The sequence below is a fragment of the Antedon mediterranea genome, chromosome 2 (genome assembly GCF_964355755.1).
Source record: "Antedon mediterranea chromosome 2, ecAntMedi1.1, whole genome shotgun sequence".
NCBI classification, from domain to species: Eukaryota; Metazoa; Echinodermata; class Crinoidea; order Comatulida; family Antedonidae; genus Antedon; species Antedon mediterranea.
Window position 1 is genome coordinate 7,657,133 of NC_092671.1, and position 22,586 is coordinate 7,679,718.

The 22,586-nt window shown below is 31.4% G+C and overlaps 1 protein-coding gene across 3 annotated transcripts in view; it reads right to left on the reverse strand.

Annotated features, from left to right (window-relative positions):
• The window catches only part of LOC140040254 (unconventional myosin-Ib-like), a 39,793-nt gene that overhangs the window by 1,082 nt on the left and 16,125 nt on the right, over positions 1-22,586 (reverse strand). Inside the window, exons 2-26 of one of the 3 annotated variants that reach the window (XM_072086048.1) lie at positions 21,622-21,803; positions 21,060-21,175; positions 20,689-20,783; positions 20,346-20,450; positions 19,299-19,345; positions 17,280-17,343; positions 16,485-16,583; positions 13,156-13,262; positions 12,445-12,592; positions 11,686-11,891; positions 9,852-9,878; positions 7,758-7,823; positions 7,378-7,545; positions 7,014-7,208; positions 6,171-6,341; positions 5,566-5,631; positions 3,878-3,945; positions 3,452-3,668; positions 2,977-3,282; positions 2,687-2,761; positions 2,406-2,537; positions 2,066-2,172; positions 1,705-1,840; positions 850-1,002; positions 448-575 (exon numbers count right to left, since the gene is read on the reverse strand). In XM_072086048.1, the coding sequence (XP_071942149.1) occupies positions 448-575; positions 850-1,002; positions 1,705-1,840; positions 2,066-2,172; positions 2,406-2,537; positions 2,687-2,761; positions 2,977-3,282; positions 3,452-3,668; positions 3,878-3,945; positions 5,566-5,631; positions 6,171-6,341; positions 7,014-7,208; positions 7,378-7,545; positions 7,758-7,823; positions 9,852-9,878; positions 11,686-11,891; positions 12,445-12,592; positions 13,156-13,262; positions 16,485-16,583; positions 17,280-17,343; positions 19,299-19,345; positions 20,346-20,450; positions 20,689-20,783; positions 21,060-21,175; positions 21,622-21,780 (3,161 nt within the window). In that variant the 5' untranslated portion in view covers positions 21,781-21,803. Of the gene's footprint in view, positions 1-447; positions 576-849; positions 1,003-1,704; positions 1,841-2,065; positions 2,173-2,405; positions 2,538-2,686; positions 2,762-2,976; positions 3,283-3,451; positions 3,669-3,877; positions 3,946-5,565; positions 5,632-6,170; positions 6,342-7,013; positions 7,209-7,377; positions 7,546-7,757; positions 7,824-9,851; positions 9,881-11,684; positions 11,892-12,444; positions 12,593-13,155; positions 13,263-16,484; positions 16,584-17,279; positions 17,344-19,298; positions 19,346-20,345; positions 20,451-20,688; positions 20,784-21,059; positions 21,176-21,621; positions 21,804-22,586 lie in introns of all 3 variants that reach the window. The other 2 variants (XM_072086046.1, XM_072086049.1) reach the window with 2 other exon arrangements.

The following is a 22,586-nucleotide window of genomic DNA, read 5'->3' on the forward strand; positions in this document are numbered from 1 at the left end:
CACCCATTATTATAAACTTTGCGCTGAATCCTAGCTGTCCTAACTATAGGACTATGTTTCCATACATGTATGATCCAAAAAATGACCAGGGTAATAATGTGCAGTGCATTGAGAGCTTCTTATATGCGATATAATGAATAACTATTATTATTATTTATTATTAAAAAGTTCAAATTTATCTTTATTTAAATATATACTTAAAACCAATGTTCTTTAAGTGATCTTTATCAATACAATGCTTTCTTACATTGGTATCAAATGTTTTGTGGCAGCAAAGTATATTAAATCATTGTGTTGATTATCAGAAGGTGTGATAACATACATTGGTAACCTTACTAACACTAAATAAAAATTCTTAATAAATTAAAATGGCTTTCCTAAAATAATCCACCTACCCTTTCTTATCAAATACTTTATATAATAAAACAAGGCTTTAAATGAACTTACCTATCTGCTATTTGAACGACATTTTGTTTACTGGTCTCCATTTGTAAAGCTCGACTAAATCGTGTCAGAATTTCTATAACCTTCAAGGATATGAATACAAAGTCACCCTTCTTTGTAAATTCTCCACCCTGAAAAGTAAATGTTTTTGTTTTTAATATTAATTAATAAAAGATATTTGGTAAAATAATAGTCAATTTGTTATTACAACTCCAATATTCCTGAACAACAAATTGTCAGCGATACCTAACTACACAAAATGATTTATTTGAAGAAAACTATTGCTATTTATAGTTTTGCCGATATATTTGCACTTTATTGCTTCAGTCTGTATGCTAAACTATGTCTTTTCAACATTTAATTATAATAAATGTATTTGATTTGTTCAAATAAAATATAGCTTACTTTAGTAACATGTACAACAAATACGCCATCGCTGTATGGACTGCACGTGATCCTTGTAATCTCATTTAGTGGAATACGATATTTGATTGCTAGCGTCTTTTGATCCATTATGAGGAATGACTTGGAACTTAGAACTAGTAACGTGTGTGTCGTCTAAACAATAAATTTGTATACAAGTTAATAAACGATTTAACAAATGAAATATTTCAACAATGCATTTTTCTAAAAAAACCTATATATATCCCGTTCACATTAAACATCATGAATAAAGCTTGGTTCCCACTAGAACTTAACGCAACCAATTACAAGCGAAGTTATTGACAGTTAGCAATCACAAGCGAATAAACCATCGCTTGTGATTGGTCAATTCACTTGCGTTGCGTTACGTCCTTGTGTTGCGTCGCTAGTGGGAACCACGCTTAAACTCTGGAGAAACAGCGTGTCTCTAGAGAACTAGTACTACATTGACTAGAACGCTGCAGAGATCCTATTCACATCAATCCTGAACCACTGCAATTTAACAATAACAAAATAGCTTAACTACTGCCCTATATGTCACTATGAATGATAAACATAATATAATAAAAGAATTTTTGGTTGAAGGTGGCTTCTGACCATAAAAACACCAGTGTCGGTACATTGCACATTGTATCTCTGGTTCAGAAGAGGGTAGCCTTCTGACCATAAACACACCAGTGTCCGTATATTGCACATTGTATCTCCGGTGTGTCTTTGGTACGTTCCAGAATTTTCAGGTGTTCAGCACTGGTGAATTTAATTTTTGAATTTACACCTAAACAGAACAGTAGTGTTGACGTCCTGTGTTTGGGTTTTGGATAATAGTGTGCCTATTACCTTGCCATTGTTTCTGTTAACCTTATCAACGACATCAGCAAAGTGAATCTTTTGATCTTCAGTTTGCACGGCTATTTTGCTATATTTGGTGTTGTTTCGTAACCGCACATAGTCGCCACGGAATTGCACAGATATTCTACAAGAGTTAGAAAATAAAATATAATGGATAGGTGTCTATCTATTAATTTGATAGGAATTGGCTGTGATTTCTGTATGTAAATAAAGTTAAACCAAAGAGTCGCAATAAATTCACTAATCCAAATATCTAATGTCTCATTATATTATCAATCCATCATCAATTTCAATCGTCACTCCTTTCAATTCACTTTTTATGTTTTATAATAAATTCAAAATAACTTACGAGGCTGGATAACTTGATTTCTTCTCTTTAAATAGGTCACTTGCAGTGACCTTTGTCCCAAGAATTTCTCTTTTTTGCTCATCAACTTGGCTTCTGTATACGGTTGCCTATATAGCAACAAAAGATTGAAATATACAGTACAGTATTACTTTACATTATATTCATTAAAAGTGGGTAATTGTATGTATGTTCTATCAACCATATGTCCTAGCACTACATAATAATATTTATAAACAGTCATTGCATAAATGTTTATTTGAACCTACACAAAAACTGTAACTTAATTATGTTAAATCTATTAAGTCATTGGCTGAAATACAATAAGCACAAGAATTCATACCCTCCATCGTCTGAATACATCTTTCAGCTTTAAATGCGCTGACTTGTGAATAGGTGAACATGGTGGCCAGTTCTTGTCTGTTGGCGACATGGACGGTAACTGGGTTTTTAATTTCAACAAATACTTTGAAATCTATTTATAAAAAATGTACATATAAATCATTAATATTGTAAACATTTTCTGATCTAAAGGAAGAGGCACTAAATAGAGAAGTATATAAGACTGGAAAAAGACAATTGGCATTGGTGTACTGGAAAGACAAGGTTTATCTTTATACATACCACATATCGCCGCATAAAGGCAACAATCTTTGGAGCTGCATTGGCACTGAATAACTTTCTGTATTCTCTTCGTACCTATGTTGAATTAAAACATGAAAAATAATCTACAAATAATGAACGATTAGGAGATTTAATGGTGAGAATTTGTTCATGAATTAAAAGATTGAGTGGTCTATTCGAGAAGTTTGTGCTCGAAATTTGCAGCAGTGCAGCGCACACATTACAGAAGTAAATAAATACTTAATTTTGTGTGCAAAAATGTTACCATTCTGACATAAAAATGTACTCACTCGCCAACCAATGAAAAACTTCTTGATAATGCCAACAGCCCAGATACACTTTGCCTCGTAACGCAAACGTTTGTACTCTTTCCGTGCAAGGTATCCACGCCATAGAGACGTTATCAAGATACATGACATTCGCATTTTGAGGTACTTTGATTTGGCTTTGTAGCCTTTGTAGTGTGCTGCGATTTGCGTCACACTCGCTCGCATCTTTTGGTATTTCTTACAATCTCGATGTCCTTTGTAAATCTTCTGTATTAGTGTGGCGAGGTAGTGCATGCGATGGTGGCGTCGTTTTTCTAAGTCAAAGAGCTGTAAGACAGACAGATTATTAATTGTTATAATAAATTGTATTCCACATGTTTGAAATGTATATTATTATTCGCTTACTGTACTTACTATATACCATATTAAATCATTATAGTAATGACAACATGTTTATTTAAAATTGTAGAAAAAAGGCAATAAATAAACAACTTACTGTTCTTGGATTCCTAATGAAAATTTTAGTTCTTCCAAAGGCATACTCCTCCTTCTTGTATCCAAGATGTTTGAAGAGTTGGACCATTCCTTCTCTGGCCGGGCCATTCCAATTCGGCCAAGTCTTTGGACAAAGCATCTTGTATCGTGAGAGACACAGCTCATACGATTGTCTGAATGCATAGCCTGCCCTCCTTACTCGTACATTCTCCATTAAACTATAAGTAGAAAGATATTGTCCAATGGTTACTAGGTTGCGAGACCTTCTTTAATTTGGAGAGATGTTTGTGTTTGGTTGTTAATAAACTTAACCACTTAAAGCGCACATCTATTTTACTTTCCTCTGTACATAGTTGCATATGGCTTTTGATTTAATATTATAATTATTTTTATAGATTACAATAGTGTACATTAAAAATATAATTACCCTAAATATCGGACTTGGTGTCTTACTAGTGCCTCATTAAAATCATTTGGTGCTTTGTCATCATTTGGCTGTTGAAAAAAAATAAATTTATTAATTGCAATGTAATATTTAAAAAAAGAACAAATATTTACAAACCAATCAGCTTTATACTTTCAGCAACAAACACATATTGAAACGGGGTAGTTATGAAAGCTATCACAACTGGTTGGGTATGTATTTACATGTTACTTAAGTTCCTTGGTAGATCTATCAGTTGATACTTATGGATTACGAGTCCAAATGTAATGATGTTGAATTGCTTGTATACATAAGGACCAAACATAATAGTACACCTATGATCAATATTTTGCAATATTCTAGGGCCTCTTTATTTTTTAGCCATTATATTTAATTAAATTGTTTTTAAAATATGTTAATAATATAAGATAAAAATAACATCAATATGATTTTCTGTATTTTTCTGTATCTGGTATATAAATAAGACCCCATTTACACTTCAGCTTTTAGCGAGCCCGAAGCCGGCTCGAGGCCGGCTCTGAGCCAAAAGTGCACAAGTGTAAACACTCTGGGAACAACCGAGCCGGCCTCGAGCCGGCTCAAGTTTGAGCCTAGTCTAGAGTAGGCTTCGGGCTGGCAATTGCGGGCTTCGGGCCGGCACTTCGTATAGTGTAAACACTCTCGGTAATAAAATGAACGTTCTAGGTCAACTATAGCTTTAAGTTTACGAAAATTATTGCTGATGAATCGGAAATTCTTCATTGAAATTAAATTGGTGAAGATAGTATACGCCTTTTTCACGAAACGAAGACATCTTCGATCTATGACAAACAATGCCGTGCAACGAAGCGTAACCAACAGAAATAACATAGCGTTTTCATGGGATTTCAGGACACCATGCGGCGTCTATGCTTATAAACTGTGGTGTTTTTTTCGATGGACTTAAGAAGTGAAAAAAACAATTTTAATTTTTTTTTAATCACACAGTTATATAGGCTAATCTTTAAAGAACATTTTACAGTACAAATTTTGTCCATACGACTGTCCGTTGAGGAGTTACGAATTTTTAAGTAACTTGTCCTCCGAAAATAGGCTGAAAACGCTATGTTATTTCTGTTAGTTGCGCTTCGTTGAACGGCATTGTTTGTGTTTTCATCGATCGAAGATGTCTTCCGTTTCGTAAAAAAGGCGTATTATCTACTACTATTCTTTAGAAAACGAGACGCAAACATTAAGTAGTAAAGCAATAATACAATTGTTTTGATCCATATTAAATACCGTTATTTGATTCTTTTTTGATAAAGTTGATAGGCCTAGGCCTAGTGTAGATCGACAACTTTTTAACTTTTTAAGACGCACATAAGCGGATATGACGTGAATGTAGCGAAATCGTATCATCGAGCACTCTTCCGCGAGAGCAAGTGTAAACACAATAGTAGGGGCCCGAGGCCGGCTTTTTGGGTAAGTGTAAACACATTGCAGGCTAAAAAGAAAGCCGGCGTCGGGCCGACTTCGGGCCGGCTAAGAAATCGTCGATGAAGTGTAAATGGGGTCTAATTGTATTTGTGTGTACGAGAGGTTCAAACAGATGAAGAGCAATGACCATCCGTCATATAGAAGGTGTCCACACAGTGAGGTTCAATACTGTATATATTGAGTTCACTGGGTATTAATTCAAATCCACTACTCACCTTGATACATCGGATGTAATTAGGATCCTTACATACTAGATTCTTCATTAACTGTGCTATAGAAGACTGAATACAAATATAAATAAATGATAAATAATAAAACTATGATAACTAAAATCTGCAATATGTATAAAATCAATTCAATATAACATTTATTCAATAATGGTAAGACAAATAATAAAAGAATAATAAACAATAAGAAACAGTAATACAATACAAAAACAAGAAGAGGTAAATAAAAGTTACTACATTGGCCAAGGTTTTCATGATGTATTTAATAGCCTTTCACACTGGGACGCATTTGTGTCATCAACCTAGTGTGTGTAAACTTGTTTTGACTGCGTATGGAGAATGTTTATCAATATAAATATAAAAAAAATACATTATACACATGTGCAGGGTTAAAATAGACTAATGAAACCTATTTTAAAACCATGTGATCAAGTAAGTAAGATTTATTGCTTTCCAAGAACAGAACAATATAGCATAAAATATGAATGAAAATACATACGTAGAAGAATACAAATGTTAAACTTGAAATTAAACATGGAAAGCAGGCGATCAAGAGATGGAAAAGCTGACACTTCCAGAGTAAGTAATCTCACCTTAAATTGGAACGCAGTCGTTGGTGGTCGTTTCTGTGAATTATGTTTGGGGTTGCCTTCTGGAAAGAGAGTCTTGAGTAATAGATGGTCACACTTGTACATTAATTGAGATAGATCACGGAATAACAGATCGTTGTTCTTATCAATGAAACCATTTACACAATAGTTTACCTGAAAAAAACAAAGTATATTCAGGAATTATATATAACAAAGTTATTTTGCTAAAATCATAATAAAACAATTACAATATTGCAGCAATAAATACATCTTGAAATAATTCATCTGGTTTTCAAATAAATGTTTGAGAATTATTCTTTTCAAACTAGTTTGACAAAAAAAGTGTGATGTGTCCAAATATGGTAGCGGTATTCCCAAATATGGTAGTGGTATGACATCATCATGTCCATATATGGGCACATTACATTTTGTTATCATATACAGTTTGATAGTGTAGACAGAGCTTTACAGACATCAGTATGTTGACTTTTGTATTTCAATATCTTATAATTTTAAGGGTAGACTACCATCAGGCTCAAGCTACCATCATCGAGTTTGTATGTGTTTCCTTTTTATCTCTTTATCAATCTGTTTTTCTTTTCTGATGTTTCTTTATATTTTGATGATAACGATAATGAATAAAAAAAAAGGCAATATTAAGGCAGAGAAGGGCTGATCAATCCCAGTCAAAAATGACTGGTTGCACTGTTGCTGTTTACATTAAAAAGTCGCTGTTTCGTCAATTAAACAGCACTTGAGAATGTGACCTGAGAGTGTTGGTAGGTTTTACCAACATTTTTACCTAGAAAAATTCTCAAAATAAAAACATCTCCTGTGAGAACTTACATTTCCTGCATAATGCTTTAGTCTGAAAGACTCATGGTCGATGGTCTTGTCTGATTTGCACTTTGACCTACTCTCGTAATGAGGATGTTTTATGATTGACTTTGTGGTATTCATCTTGTTTAAGAATGTGCTGTCTGAGACATCACCAGGGCGCAGGCACTCCTCATCCAGCATGGACAGGATTCCTACATTACTCTGCAGTAAAAATAATGTATAATATAAATTATTTTTCATTTAAAATGAAAAATTACAATCTATTCTAAATCAAGATTTTTTATACTCGGATTGCCTCACATCATTAAAATAGGACTTTATGCCATTGATTTGCTTAAAAGTGAAATATGTATATAATGTTTAAGGTTACCTTTTCAATTAGATCACATATTGCAATGTTATTAAAGAATTCAATGTTGGTCCATTCAATGCCTTCCACAATGTACTCTTCTTGTTCCTCCTTTAGCGTCAACTCAATGAAGATTTGTTGAAGCTTCTCATTGCAATAATTGATTATGAACTGTTCAAAGCCGTTTCCCTAAAGAAAAACAGTTGTTTATGTTAATTCATAAGAGATGCATCCAAGATGAAAAACTAAAACCATACAAATTAGCAATTTGCCCACTACACTTAAAACCCAGAATAATATTTTACCATGGTGTTCTACTGTATAACATAGGTTGGTGACCAATGTAAGTAAAAGTGTTTGCAGAACATGGAGGAGCTAACTGAACATGCAACAAAACTAACCTCAAATATTTCAAATCCATAGATGTCCAGAACACCCATGACTTTCCTTCCTGAACCATCACGAACCTGATGAAAGAAGATGAAAATATTTAAAATACTATTATTATTTTATACATATCTTTTGTAAAGGTAAAGATATTCATTATCGTCCTCCTCATAATTAATTGGAAACAAAGGAAATTCGGAAAGAGATACTTTTTTCCCCACACAAATTGTTCTCAATGCACTGTACATTCAGTCAAATTATGAGTAGTGCAAAACATTCAACTTTAAACAAGTCATACATATGATGGATATAACTGGTTGGTTTGTTTCAAAATTGAAATCGCAAAATTCATTGAATGGACAGAAAAAGAAACTGCTATATATGTGTGGGAATTTTTGGTTTGGTGTCTATAGTGCTTACAAGTTACATGAGAGATTTAGGTTCAAATCCTTTTGAATCCTAAAATCTCTATCACATGCCAACACAATTACTAGCATGCAATAAGACTTTGACTAGACTTAGCTAGCCTTGGTTGACATAAGTGAAAAAAAAAAGCCAAGCGTGCTACCAAAGAATAAAGGTAAGTGTTCACAACCAGGAAATAATCATTTTTAAAAATTGCAAATGTGGTTCTTCATTAATGATTACAAAATAATTCTATAATTGATGGCCAATTATGGCAATATAGAATCCTTTTTCGAACATAGATTAAGGGACTTGCTTAAGCTATGTCCCCACATCATGTTATATCACTACCATTGGCCATATCACGACCATATTTGGGCATATCACACTTTTTTTTCCCAAACTAGTTTGATAGTGTATACAGAGCTTCGGACCTTGGAACAATAACTAAAAGTACATGGTTGATGGTGATAATGTGATGGACTTCAGGCATCTACAATACATGCATTTAAGTGTGATTTTGGGGGGATACAGTAGGTCAAAGGTGAAATAACCCATAGTTAAACAAGGTGAAAGGTCATTGTTGTGAATATATATTTATGTATGTGTGTATACCTTCTTTCTTGTATAAGACTGACAGGTAAAAAGATATATAAGGAAAAGTATTACAATAATGATAAATATTGTTTGAAGGTTTGCATGGCGAAATCAAATGTTGATAGAAATTTTCTACACCACGTATATTAGTTCTGAAAAGAACTGTTGAGTTTCTCTCTCAACAGTTCTTTTCAGAACTAATATATTTGGGTACCGCAACATTTATATCAAAAATGATAAATGTATGATACCTAATACAGTAGAATATATATATGTAAATTTACGTAAGGGTAAAATTCTAAAATAATAATGTATGTATCTTAAACCAATCATGCATTTGTATTTAACTATTTATATTATGATATCTGTTTATCAGACTAAATCCTTGTAAAATAAAAATTTTTTACCAAATTGTAATAAAATTAATTTATAGTGTAAGAAGCAAACACCATAACATATTAAATAGTAGATATATCTTATCTATTTAATAAAATATAAGTAAATAAATTATTATTAGATTCTTCCACCATTTAATATATACGTGCATACAATATGTTTCCATAGTTACATAACTTTTTCAAATGTTTTGCTGTAAAGATTTTAATTATATAACCTTATATATTATATTCATAGAATTATATATATTTATTATTTTTTTATATATTATTATACATCCCAAATATTAATATGTTTTATTTTACCAAAGCAATATAATATTGAACTATCATTATGTATTATAACACACCTGAGTGTATCCTTGCAATTTGATTGGTTAATTATGCATCATATGTCATTCGGTATTAGTTCTAACCTATTTATTCTCAAATTCTCTTAATTATTATTAATGTTGTTATTGTTATACGTTAATAGGCATAGAGAAATTCTAAACCGCCAAGTTGATATACTGGAAACTTCTATTGTTATATATACTGTTATATATAATATATAATTACTATGTTTATTACAATACAACTAAAAATACTAGTATTTTCATTACAAATTGTTTTATAATAATGGGTTGTTATATATATTATATATATTTGTTTGTATAATATTAAAGCACCAGATTAGAGTACCAAATTAGAGTATTTTTGTAATACCGGTACCTTATTTTTTGCATTGTCTTTGGATTCCTGTGTTTAAAATAAATAAATTAATCAATGATTACTACTAAACTTGATTCTTTACAAGGTTACAACAAGTGGGGTTAATATTAAAGTTTGCTTGAAACACAATAAACGATACAGAAAATATAATTAAACAAGTTAAAAACTTATAAGATATAGTACAGACTAGATAAACAAATAAAAACTGAGTAAGTTCAAGACTGGTTAGTATAACGAACGATAATGACACTTTCAATGACTGTAAGATGATCGGCACATACGATTGGTAGTATGTAGATGAAATTACATATCTTTAAAAGTATAGACTAAAATTTATAAAGGAAAATGGGCATTTTAAACAGGTATTGAAAAATCTACAAATGAACTCAACAGATTTCAATTGGGACACAAGATGAGAAAGGGAAGACGAAATGGGAAATATATACAGTATGTACAGTATGTTAATAATAATCCACCAGTAATTCTTTAAAGCTCTGTCTACACTATCAAAATTTATGTGACAAAAAAATGTGATGTGCCCATATATGGACATGATGATGTCATATCACTACCATATTTAAGCATATCACTACCATATTTGGGTACATCACACTTTTTTGTCAAACTTGTTTGATAGTGTAGACAGAGCTTAAGAAATGAATAACAATTATTTAGTAAATCACAAATTTCTTATTTTAAAAGCTATAAAGTCTTACAAATTTTATTTTACAATTTGATTATTATTGTCGTCTGAAAATTATGACGTTTATATAACTCATAAACATTTATTCTTTGTTTAGGTATAATAATATGTACCAGTATTTTTATAATGGACATATATGGCAACAGCACTCAAGTACAAACAAGGGTTGTAATGAAATCTTCAACAATTTCATAAGCTCTGCTATGCTTGTATTTCCAACTGGAGTACTCAAATTGAGGTTGTGTTGTAGTTGTTAGGTTGAACAGTAAAAATTGTTGTTGTCAATACATAAATGTAATAAAATTAACATTAGCTTTTACAAACAAGAAATTTGCCATCTACTAAATAAGCTAAAACTAATCTGTTTGATAATATTAGTATCAACAATATATGTTAGGATGATAGATAATTACTACATAAAGAAAGAATTAGTTATTTGGAAACATCTAAAAATGATATACAGACACACAAAAATATACACAAGTAAAATATTAACACAACATTGTGCTATGCAAACTCTCACCTCCTATTTTGTAGCCAAGAAAATCCAGCATGAAAAGAATTAAAACATAAAAACAATAAAAACCATAAAAAGAAATCCGCAATTAAGAAATTAAGTAAAATGTTAAACAACCATATTTTAATATTCCTTTTTTAAAAATTTATTTAAATAACTTTTTCATTTATTTTTGGCAAAACAGAGAATTTCCAATTGAATGTAAAAAACATTGAAAGTTTTAAAAAACCATACTAATCCATTATACTCCCAATAGCCTATTAAATATAAAGATGTATTTTTTCTCAATGAAAATGACAAAAAACAATGCAACTCAAAGCCTCATGGTCAAAGTAAGCTCAATTTAATTTTTATGACTTTATTTTTGCAATTTTCAAGAGGTAATACATCTTTAAAATGTACATAAATAATTTATCACTATATATAAAAGAAAAAATTATTCCCAATTTTAATATTATAAGTATAGTTCATACATTTTGTTGCATGAAAAAATGTCTCCAGCAGGATTTGAACCAGTATTGTGTAATTGACAGGCTAAGCTTCATACATTACTTTCAATGATTTGAAAACCACAGAGACATTGTTTTATACAACAAACGCTAGTTTATACATACCCGTATACTGCTGTTGATCGTTTTGATGGCCCAAGTAAAGAGTCGGTCGTAGATAGCCTTACAGAGGGCATCACGGGCATACGATGCTTGCGATGGCGTTAACGTTGTTGTAACCTTCTCACCCTTCTGTCCGATAGTCCGTTTAGTTAATGCATGAATCATGTCCTGTTGCGAGCATTCCAGCTGATCACAAACATCTAAAAGTTCTAAAAGACATCAATTACAATTCAGTATAAAAATGAGATACATGCAAATGAAAACCAAATGACAATCATATGTAGTACATGATGTATTTCTTATACTTTCCATAATATAGAATTCTAGTTTTATAAATCAAATTCAACTCCAAAATCAACTTTAAACCTATAATCATGATCATATTCATTACCACTGCAGTGTTACATCAAGGCAACCTAACAACAGAACACTGAGCTCGCCTTGCCAAGATAGGAACTCTTAACAGTCATTTGATCTTATGTCTGTTGTAAAATACCACCAGTACGGTACTATGTACATATTCTATGTGACACACAGTGCCTGTTAAGGGGTGTGGAACTGATCGTGTTATAGCAACAGATAAACCCTTTGATCTCCGGAGCTCAGCAGCTTGTTGATAGATTTCCTTGGTTATATATTCTGAAATCATCTTGCAGAACCTTTATACCATTTTTGTTATTGTCACCTTTAACCAGTTATCTCACTGAAGGCAGTAAAGGACATTCAGAATTGATATAGCTACATTAAAAAATTGTAACTTACCATTTTCTCGTTGAATTTTGACTCCATCTGTTCCATTCATTGTATTGAAGCTGTTAAATTCAACATTACCAAGCTTCAATATACTACCTAAAAGTTTATAAACTGAAAGAATTTCCTCATCTGTAAAACCAAGAACTTGCATTGCTTTCTGTAGATAAATTATATACAAAACAGTTAGCAATTTGTGCATTTAAGGGTACTATTGACATTGGAGATGTTTCATTCATCAGTGTTCATAATGTGTACTAGACAGTCTTTAACAAAAGATGCAGAACTAGAAATAGAAGTATTTTACTATATTACATATACACTGTATTGTAATATTTGAAATAAATTTGATGGTTCACATTGGAGAAATCATGTATAGCTATATATGTTTGATGAATCAGTGTTCTAATGTGTACCAGACAGTCTTATAAAAATATGCAGACCTACTGTAGAAGTATTTAACTATATTACAAATTGACTGTATACTTTATTAGAATTTAAGTTGATAACACTTGCAAACAAATTATAAATAATTCTTGTGTGGGACTCAAACCAACAACCTCCAGGTCACTAGCCTGGGGTTCATACCTAGACCACCGATCTGACGTTGAGGGCTAGGGGCCAAGGAAGTAGCGAGTACACCAACAATGTTTCTTACACACGTAAGGGCACCTGAATATCAACTGGTATTATTCTGTCCAGATGGAAGGGTTACTTTCTAACCTGTGTGACTGCTAACTGCTCTTTGTCATTGATGTTGTCTATTTGTTGCGTTCCACTCTGATTCAAATAATGGTAATCATTTGGATTTCTGGTCAAATCTAACTCATCTGTGGACAAATATTAATACCATAAGCATTAAAAAAACGTGGTACTGAATGTTGGCCTTAACTATAATGCTTGGTACCCATCAGGCTTCCTCTACCACTCCAAACGTTATATACAGGTTTGTTACTGTTAAATAATTCATAAATACATATGCCATTGCTGCAGAGTGTAGTTCTTTTATGGTTAGTTTCGGTTACGTGTGCACATTTTGTTTAATACCACACAAAAGAACCAGAGAATTAGGATATATATATTTATATATATTTATATATATATTTCAATTAAAAACTCAATGAAGGTTTGTATTGTATTTAAGTTGAACAAAAGAATAATTGGATTTGAAATCAATTTAATTATTAAATATTTTAGATTAAATATATTAGAGATTGAAGAAAATTAACCAACATACCATCCAAAAAGGAAAGCAACAAAAGAAAATAAGAACTTAGACAGTAAAAAACGAAAATAATAATAATAAAAAGAAAATAAAGTATCAATCATAAACATAATATTAATAATGACTAATTTTACATTTCAAATTTCACAAGTTTTCAAGTTTGAATCTCAGTTAGGTGGCTTTTTCTCATTATCCCAGATCAGTATATCAGAAGGCAGTTTAGATTTTTAATCAATTTGATCTTCTTAATTCACTTTTTTGAATTGTGGATGCTGGACCCAAAACAAGTATAATGAACAAACAGCAATTTATTTTAAATGAGCATTTTAAAAAAGGTTGTAGTTGTATATTTCAACCTTTCCAACCCTCTGAATAATAGCAGAAAACATAAACAAATACAGACTGACTATTATTAAAAACTAAACAATATCTACATCATTTCAGTAACTAATGATAATTAATAGCAGAACACAATCAAAAAGGGTACTAATCAGCTATTGTCAAATAATGATGGTGAAATCTTTATTGTACTGTATAAGCATGTTAAAAGTGACGTAAGATTTTAACTTTTATATATTAAATAACACAATATTGTATTAGTACATATATTGTGCTATCTAAGATAACACAGTAGACAGGCCTTCTGTCTTAAGGCATAGTGCGAACACACACACCTAATACACACAGAGAAAAGGCGATTGAGGTAAACTTCTACACACCAAGATATGACAAACAGTACAACTCTGAATGCGTTGAGTACCATTTAAAGCACACCTGTCATTTTTAAAGGACTAGGCATAAGTAGGCCTCTAACATTTCTAGAATTTTGAAGCAAGCCAATGACTACAGTATCAATCCACCAAGTGTCACATTAACACCACTTCTTTTATAGCCTATTTAAATAAAATTTCATTTACATTGTCTACACACTATTGATTTATTTCAAAGCCTTCTGTTAAATTTCATATATCTAAAAATAACTCAACTTATTACAGTTTAAATATGGCAATATCTGCTACAGCATTTAACAAAAAACTATTCTATGATGTGGATTCAAATACTACATTATGAAATTATAATTAAAAAGCATAACAGTATTAAGGCGTATTGTGACTAAACCTATGATTACATCTTGACGGAAGCTCGGAAGACAAAGAGCAGAAAAAAGCTTAATAACCAAACAAAAGATACTGATATTTTGTTAATACACAACTATAGCGTACGCTTTGTAATTTTCCAATCTATTTTAATTCAAGCATTTGAATCTGAGCTAGAGTATTCTGACATCGATTTTGAGTCAATTTGAAAAATACACATTCATTTAACTGATTTACTGTCAAGTTAAATCTAATTCAAATATAAATATTTGATAATGAACACTATAATTAGGCGTGTGTATGCTACAAATTGGGCGTGGCCACTTATTATACATGGTGACAATCCTATAATGAGTGTAAAATTTAAAAGTTTACGAAGCAATATGAATTATTGTGAAAAGTATGTTATGAATGTGTTATATATTATGAGTTAATTAATAAAAGAAAAATGTAGACAAAACCACAAATAATACTAATGTTAACAGAAAATGAACAATCTTCTATTAATGTATTTTGAAAATCGTTATGTAGCAAATAAAATGGAACAATAAAGCACACATCTTAAATAGAGCCAAGTAATCATGAGGTTGGAATTATGAAATAATAGTAGTACAGTATAAGTAGTTTCATTTTTCTTTACCTCTATATAAGAATAAAACATGTTTATATCACAAGAAAATTTATAAAAGCCCCATTTTTTTATAGAAAAGCAGTAAAATAAACCACACAGCAAAATAAATCAAATTATATAGGTAAGTAACTGCAATTGAAATCAAACATAGAAACAAAATAAAGATTTGATGTATATTTTCAAACCCTGCAAATTTAGTACCAAATCATATTTAAAGAATGTAGAAAATGTGTGAAGACGAAGTGATTGACTGCTTTTGCGTGCTATAGCAGCAGATATGAATTACAGTGGACTAATATCTCTTCATTAAAATTGTTTGAGCCGACTAGCCCATGATAGCAATCAATGTAAAAAAAGAAAAATAGCAGAAAATGGATCCCAGCTGACACACTTGACTGGTATGTTGTACTTACCCTCTGAAGAAAGGACAAGTGTACAATGAAAGAGAAAATAGACAAAAGGGATGGTCATAAAATATATTCCTCAATCACTCAGAACACAAAACAGATGCATGTCTGACTTTGCAATGCATAATTATGGATTTTTAGGAAAGAAAATGGTTTATAAATTTGGAAATAAGAGAGAGGTATAAAATAAATTAGTATAAACATGTGACGGATGTTTATCTATTTAAGATGCAGTGTATTTTAACATTTCAACATGGTTTGAAAGTTAGTGATGGTAGAGTACAGTATTTAATATACATTTGACAGTTAAACTCTTTTCCATTAAAATCTTATATATTGTAATGAAGAATCGCTTTTAAACATCCTTGCATCATAGCAAGATATCATCAAAGAAAAGTATTATGACATCATCAATGCCAATTAGTCAGACATAATTATTATAAATACAATCACATTTTTTATTAATTAAAACCTTCACAAAATAAAGAAAACCAGGTTGATTAATCATCATATTCATGAAAAATAAAGTAAAACACATTTATCATAATACATATCTTTCTAGAAGTTGTTTAATGAGAAACAGACAAGAATAAATTATTATGGAATTAATTAAATATTATTATCTACATAATGTCTGACCTAAATGTAGTTAATCAGTCACCCAACTAATTTGCATATTGAGTCATACTTACTCATCAAAACATCTGGGGCACCTGCCAGCAATTGATAGAAGATGTGAAAGTTCCTTTCTCCTGGAGCTTGTGTTACCACTCTGGACTTCTCTAGTAAATCTTCAAAACAGATGAATTGACAATAAGTTGGTTTATATAATAATAATAATAATAATATTTCAGTATGCGATTATATTTTTGTCCAACAGTAACTTTTTAATCAATTACATGATGGATAAACTATATCATACTTAAAAGTCTCATTTTAGGCTTAAAGAGTGGAGTAGAAACAGTATTACCGGTAAACCTAGCACCTTTGGATTTGAAGGCAAGGACATTAAAGAGGGTTTAATGCACCACAAAGACAGATGGTGGGGTACCAATTTGTTTTCATATTAAGATAGTTAAATATAATAAGACTTAAAATCAGTTTCACTATCTTAATGCACATAATATTAAAAAGTGAGTATTCACAACATATCTTTTATGACTCACTCATCAATGTTTTCTTACGCATTGTCAATGATACCAGGAAATCGGAACAAACTCTATTCATGTACAAACATATATTCCCATTGTACGTGCAAGATTTGCGTACGAATATGCAACGGTTTGATGCTTCCTGGTGCTAGTATTTATATACAGTATTACATTAAAGGGACACTTTCAAGAACAAACAATGAGTCCCCTTCATAGGTGTGACCTAGAATAGATTTCCCCTCACATAATTCATGGGAAAGTATCCCCTTAATATGGGTATCCCAAAAAGAGGGGTTCATTTTGTTTGTATTTAGGATACATTTCTAATAATCTTACAGTTTGTGATAACTCCACCCATTGGGTCTCCTTTAAAGTCAAATTCAATGTCCATATACTTTCCCTGAAAGAAAATAAATATAAAACACACGAGTGAAAATCCATAACTAATTTTCAACTTAATAAAGTCATTTATTTTTTTTTTTTAAATCATGAAAAGCAAACAATAAGAGATTAAGTGATCTTGTATTTTATTAATTCAATCCTATTGTAATTAATTCCGTCTTTGAAGTAGTTTGAGTTTAATCTCAAAATGTCTAGTAGGGATAACTTAACCTTGTCTTTAAACATGGAAATTGTATATTTGATACTACATAGTCTTGCAGGCTTAATATCACTCCTTATTTAATCCAATAAAGCCATTTTGAGTGCTTATTTGAAAGTTAAGTGATTACCCATAAATCAGATGTTAAAGAAGTAGAGGGGCTAAGTCTCAACGCAAGTCTGTCAACGATCCAAGTATTTTTAAGAGAACATTTAACAATGTCAAAAGAATGTTATTGATTGATCACTTTATTTCAGAATAAATATTCCATACATATAACAAATACAAAACGGAAAATCACACTAAAATAGGACTTTCTCCCATTTAGTGAAGAGATTTGAACATTCAGCCAAATAATTTATTTATAAGTTATACATAACGGGTAAATAAACAAACAATACAATATCAATATTGAAGTGATAGCCAATCATAGCTAAGGGGCAGCAGGTGAAGAAAATACTGAACCAAACATTGAAGGGATAGCCAAGAAAAGCTATTGGGCAGGGTAAAACAAATATTGAACAATTATTCTATGAAAATAATATTATTAAATTAAAAATGATATGTAAGCAGAAACAATATGTTTAGCCAAGCTAAACTTGCATTAGCTCGGCAAGTAGCACAGAAGCCTACAGTGTCACATAGATAAATCACACAAAACAACATAAATGGCACTTTTTAGCCTAAGGATAAAATGATATTCGTATTAAATGTACAATCTAATAACAAATTTCATACATTATTACTATTTTTCTTCCACAATGAAACATTTTAGAACCATGCAGGTGTGTTCATTCAAAATAAAAACTAGGCTATATTACTCAAAACCAGTAGGACATGCTAGGCTGTGTTTTCTTAGGCCAAAGCAATACCGAGAGTTGTATACTACAGGCCTATATGTTGACATAGGTAGGCTACTAGCAGAGCAGTATCGATGCTGAATGGACACTACTTGTCCCTGTGGATCTTAATAGATGACAGAGTGCCATAGGTACTTTTTTTTTAGGTTCCTGATAAGCACATGGGTGACTAACCTAACGTTTTTTGCCTTAGTAGTCGAGTTATAGATAATATGAGGTATTGGATGGTTTTTCAATATGATAAGTTTCTATTGAGTGATCTATTTTAAATCTTGTCCACTGCTGGTCAGCGATAACTATCAGTACCCTCTGTAACATGCACTTAATGTACAATCTATGACTAGATAGGCAATCCACATTCATCATAAACTAGAACGGCACTCCGAGAGTGCATACCTACCGCCTACTGTAAAATTTCCATACATAAGATTTCTCTTGAAAATATATATATTTTTTTCACTTTACTTAATTTCACTACAACTTTGTGAATGTGAGTTTGGTGTAATGGTTATATATCCATGGTTCAATTCCTGCTGAGGATCCTTTTTCTTCCATCATCTTTTTTATTTATTTTTTAAAATTTTATTATTATTATTATTTTTCAGCACTAGATATCCATGTTTGAACACTAGCAAGTCTTGAAAATAATAAAACTAAGTGGTCCAGAATTGGGATCCTGGTCCGGACTGCCTCCAAAATTTAATTAAGTGGCCCTTGACCAGATATCTACCTGTGGTTACAATTATTTGGTAAAGATCTGGCAATAACTTTTTGATTAATCCTACTAACAAACAGACTCGCACACACACGATCAACTACATGGTGGTAATAATGGAAGATTCAAACTTTTAGAAGTATCTTTTGTCAGTAGGTATAATAAACATTTATACTTACAAATCGTGATGAGTTGTCGTTTCTATTTGTTTTTGCATTTCCAAAAGCTGTAAGAAATTTTCAAAACCATTTTCTTTGTCAAATATATGTGTATAATATTGAATATATATGAACAACACTAAAAGAATTATTTCATTTCTAGGGACAATAAAATTCATCTTGGAATTTTTGGGCTATTAAATAATGAAAACAATCTTGAGAATGAAACATGTAGGTATGAAAAATTTGAAAGTTTGACTTCATAAATTTTATAAATTTCTGAATTTGAGTTTCTTGAATTTTTATCAAATCTAATTTTTTTCTTAAATGATATAATTAAAGACAATTTCATCATCATAAACAATCCACTTGTAACAGGCGTATCTTGTTTCGAAACACATGAATTCTTGCCACGCAAGCATCGTTTCATTGATAACAAGTGCGTAATTGAGTTGTGAAATGAGACAACTGAATGCTTAGCCCTTAGGCATGGAGGCTAAGATATCAGAAGTGGATATCCATCAGCTAATCACTGCTCAATTACCTACTGATTCAGGTAGATCACGCATCTTAGGCTGCCAATCTCAACAAGGCCAAAGGTTGCATGCAAAATCACACAACATTACCGTAACATATTACAATAATTGGGTATACTATGGTATCTTAGATATCAGCAGAGATATTGTGTATTGAATAGTTCATATTTTGATATCATATTTCAAGGCAAAGTAGGCCAAATATTTATATAAGGTGAAACACATTAAAATCTAAGTAGAAAGTACTTGTGGAGATACAGTATAAGCCCATGTTGAGATATAAACCAAACTCTTGTCCCATCCTGGGGTAAAGCCCAACCCACTACTGTATACTGTTCCTCAGTTACAAGTCAACCCAATTTCAATTTCTAAAAACAATATTTAAAAATTCTTGTAGACAACCTATATTTTAAATAAGTCACTGTTACTGCTCATTTCTACAAACAAATCTATTAATTAGCTCTTATCTTTGTCACTTTCAATGTTACGTCAAAATAATCCTCTTGATACTCATTCACCTTGTCTAGCTTACCTTCGAGCACCGGATTACTCTGAAGAAGTTGCTCTTTGACTGTATCCACATCCCTGCCCTTACCACAAACTGCAGCGACATACTGCATAACAATCTTACTTGCCTCTGTCAAGATCAAGTCAAAATAGTGTTAAGCTCTGTACCCAAATATGGTAGTAATATGACATCATCATGTTCATATATGAGCACGTCACATTTTTTTATATCTAAAGTTCTGAGAGTGTAGACAAAGCTTCAACATACACAAAAATGCTAGACAAAGATCCGATTAAAATCGGAGTGGTTAAAGCCAAATACAAGGATCCTCCATATGACATTTGATTGCATTAAAAAAGATACTGACCTGTTTTTCCTGCGCCAGACTCGCCAGAGATTATAACGCATTGATCACGGTTTTTGTCCCTCATTGCCCGGTATGCATCGTCTGTAATCGCGTATCTAAATTGTAAAAGTAATATTAAATTTGATTACAGTATAAGAATTAATGACACTGTACTGTAGTTAGGAATTAATTTGCATGGGCGTTGAGTGCAATTCTAGTTCTAGTATCAGGACTTTGTCTGTACCACAATCTAAATATGAGGCATGCGAGTGCGATCAAAAGCCTAACACACACGTAAAAGCGCCTTCAGAGCAAATGAAAATTTGGTTTTAGTCGTGATATGTTTTTAGTATCAGTATGAGATAGTTAATAGAACATAATGTTATACTTACATATGGGGAGGTAACTCATACAAGTTCATTCCGCGATACTCGCTAATATTATTTTGTGAAAACAAAGGCAGAGGTTTGTAGGGGTTCACTGATACTACAACTTTGCCAATATACGTCTGAAAAAAAGGGAAAAAAATTGTTTTTAATTATACATTATAATAGTAAAGGACACCATTGGAATTAAGCTGTTTCAGCTTTATGGGTCATCCTGGTATTTTTGTTGTATTTCTTGAGTACCGAATGAAACAAACAAACAAACAAATATACCATAAGCGATATCATGAATCACTCAGCCTGAATCGTGTGGTCAATAATTTAAAATCTTTACGTCAAAAATTCATGTTTTTTTTGTTTTTTTTTATTCTATAAAGTGGTACTGCAATTTTTACCAGTCAATAACCTTTCATGTTACTCTACTTTTTGATATTTTACATGCAAATAAAATCTGTTAGGAGACAGTTATTTTTTATTAGTAGTTATCTGCTGTTAACAAAACCTTTGAAACTTTATTATATAAAACAAACAATACATTGAGATCTTTATCTAGATAGTAGATACTCACATATATCTCGTTTGCTTTAAATCTTTTTTGCAAGTTTTCAACAAACGCGTCTTCGGTCAATGGTTCAAGGAGGACGCAGTCACTGACTCCAATCATATTGTCCAGCAACGACATCATCTGGCTGTCCCCCGCCCTTGACGGGCCGTTAGAAAGCGCCATTTTCTAGTTGATAAGAATCAGATCTGAAAGATAAAATTATTAAATAATTTCACTGAACAAGAAAAAAGTCATATTGTTTAACAAGAATAACAATTTTAAATATAAAACATAAATAAGAAACGAGAAATTGTTTCAAATTTAATACATACGGTAATACAAATAAACACAATTTTAAAACAACATCATGATGTAAAAAAAAAACAATACAGTACTGTATATCGTTTCATTTGTAACAAGACTTTATCAAAATACAGCTGCTTGTGTTATTAAATTTGTTTTGGTACTATTATACTTGAATTCGATTACGGTACTTTATTTCTGTGAAATCAACAAATTGTTTTCTTAGAAAAATGGAACAATACAAAATTCTATGAAATTTCACAAAAGTTGTATTTCTAAAAATACTTAGTTTGCTGTTTTTCTAACATAAGATGTCGAACAACAAATTTTGACAAAAATCACATTTATTTCTCATAAACCCACCCGCCAACTCAGAATGAAACGACTGTGAATTTGTGTGCTCATAATACCTACATAATGTATCATGTTTATAGCATGCAAAGTGTAATAATTCAAAAGAATGTGTTGCTATAAAGAAAGTGATTTGGTCGTGGGCTGCATTGGTCTAGTCTAAGAGAAGAAGGAGACTCCTAACACATTGATATTACTCACAGCAGGTCCTAAACACAGCACTAGCTTTATCTCATGAAGGGAGCACCAAAACATTAACTGTCACAATATAGGGGCTTACCTATCAATTACATGCTACGTCATACTGACCTACATTCAATGGGTATAGGAAGGGC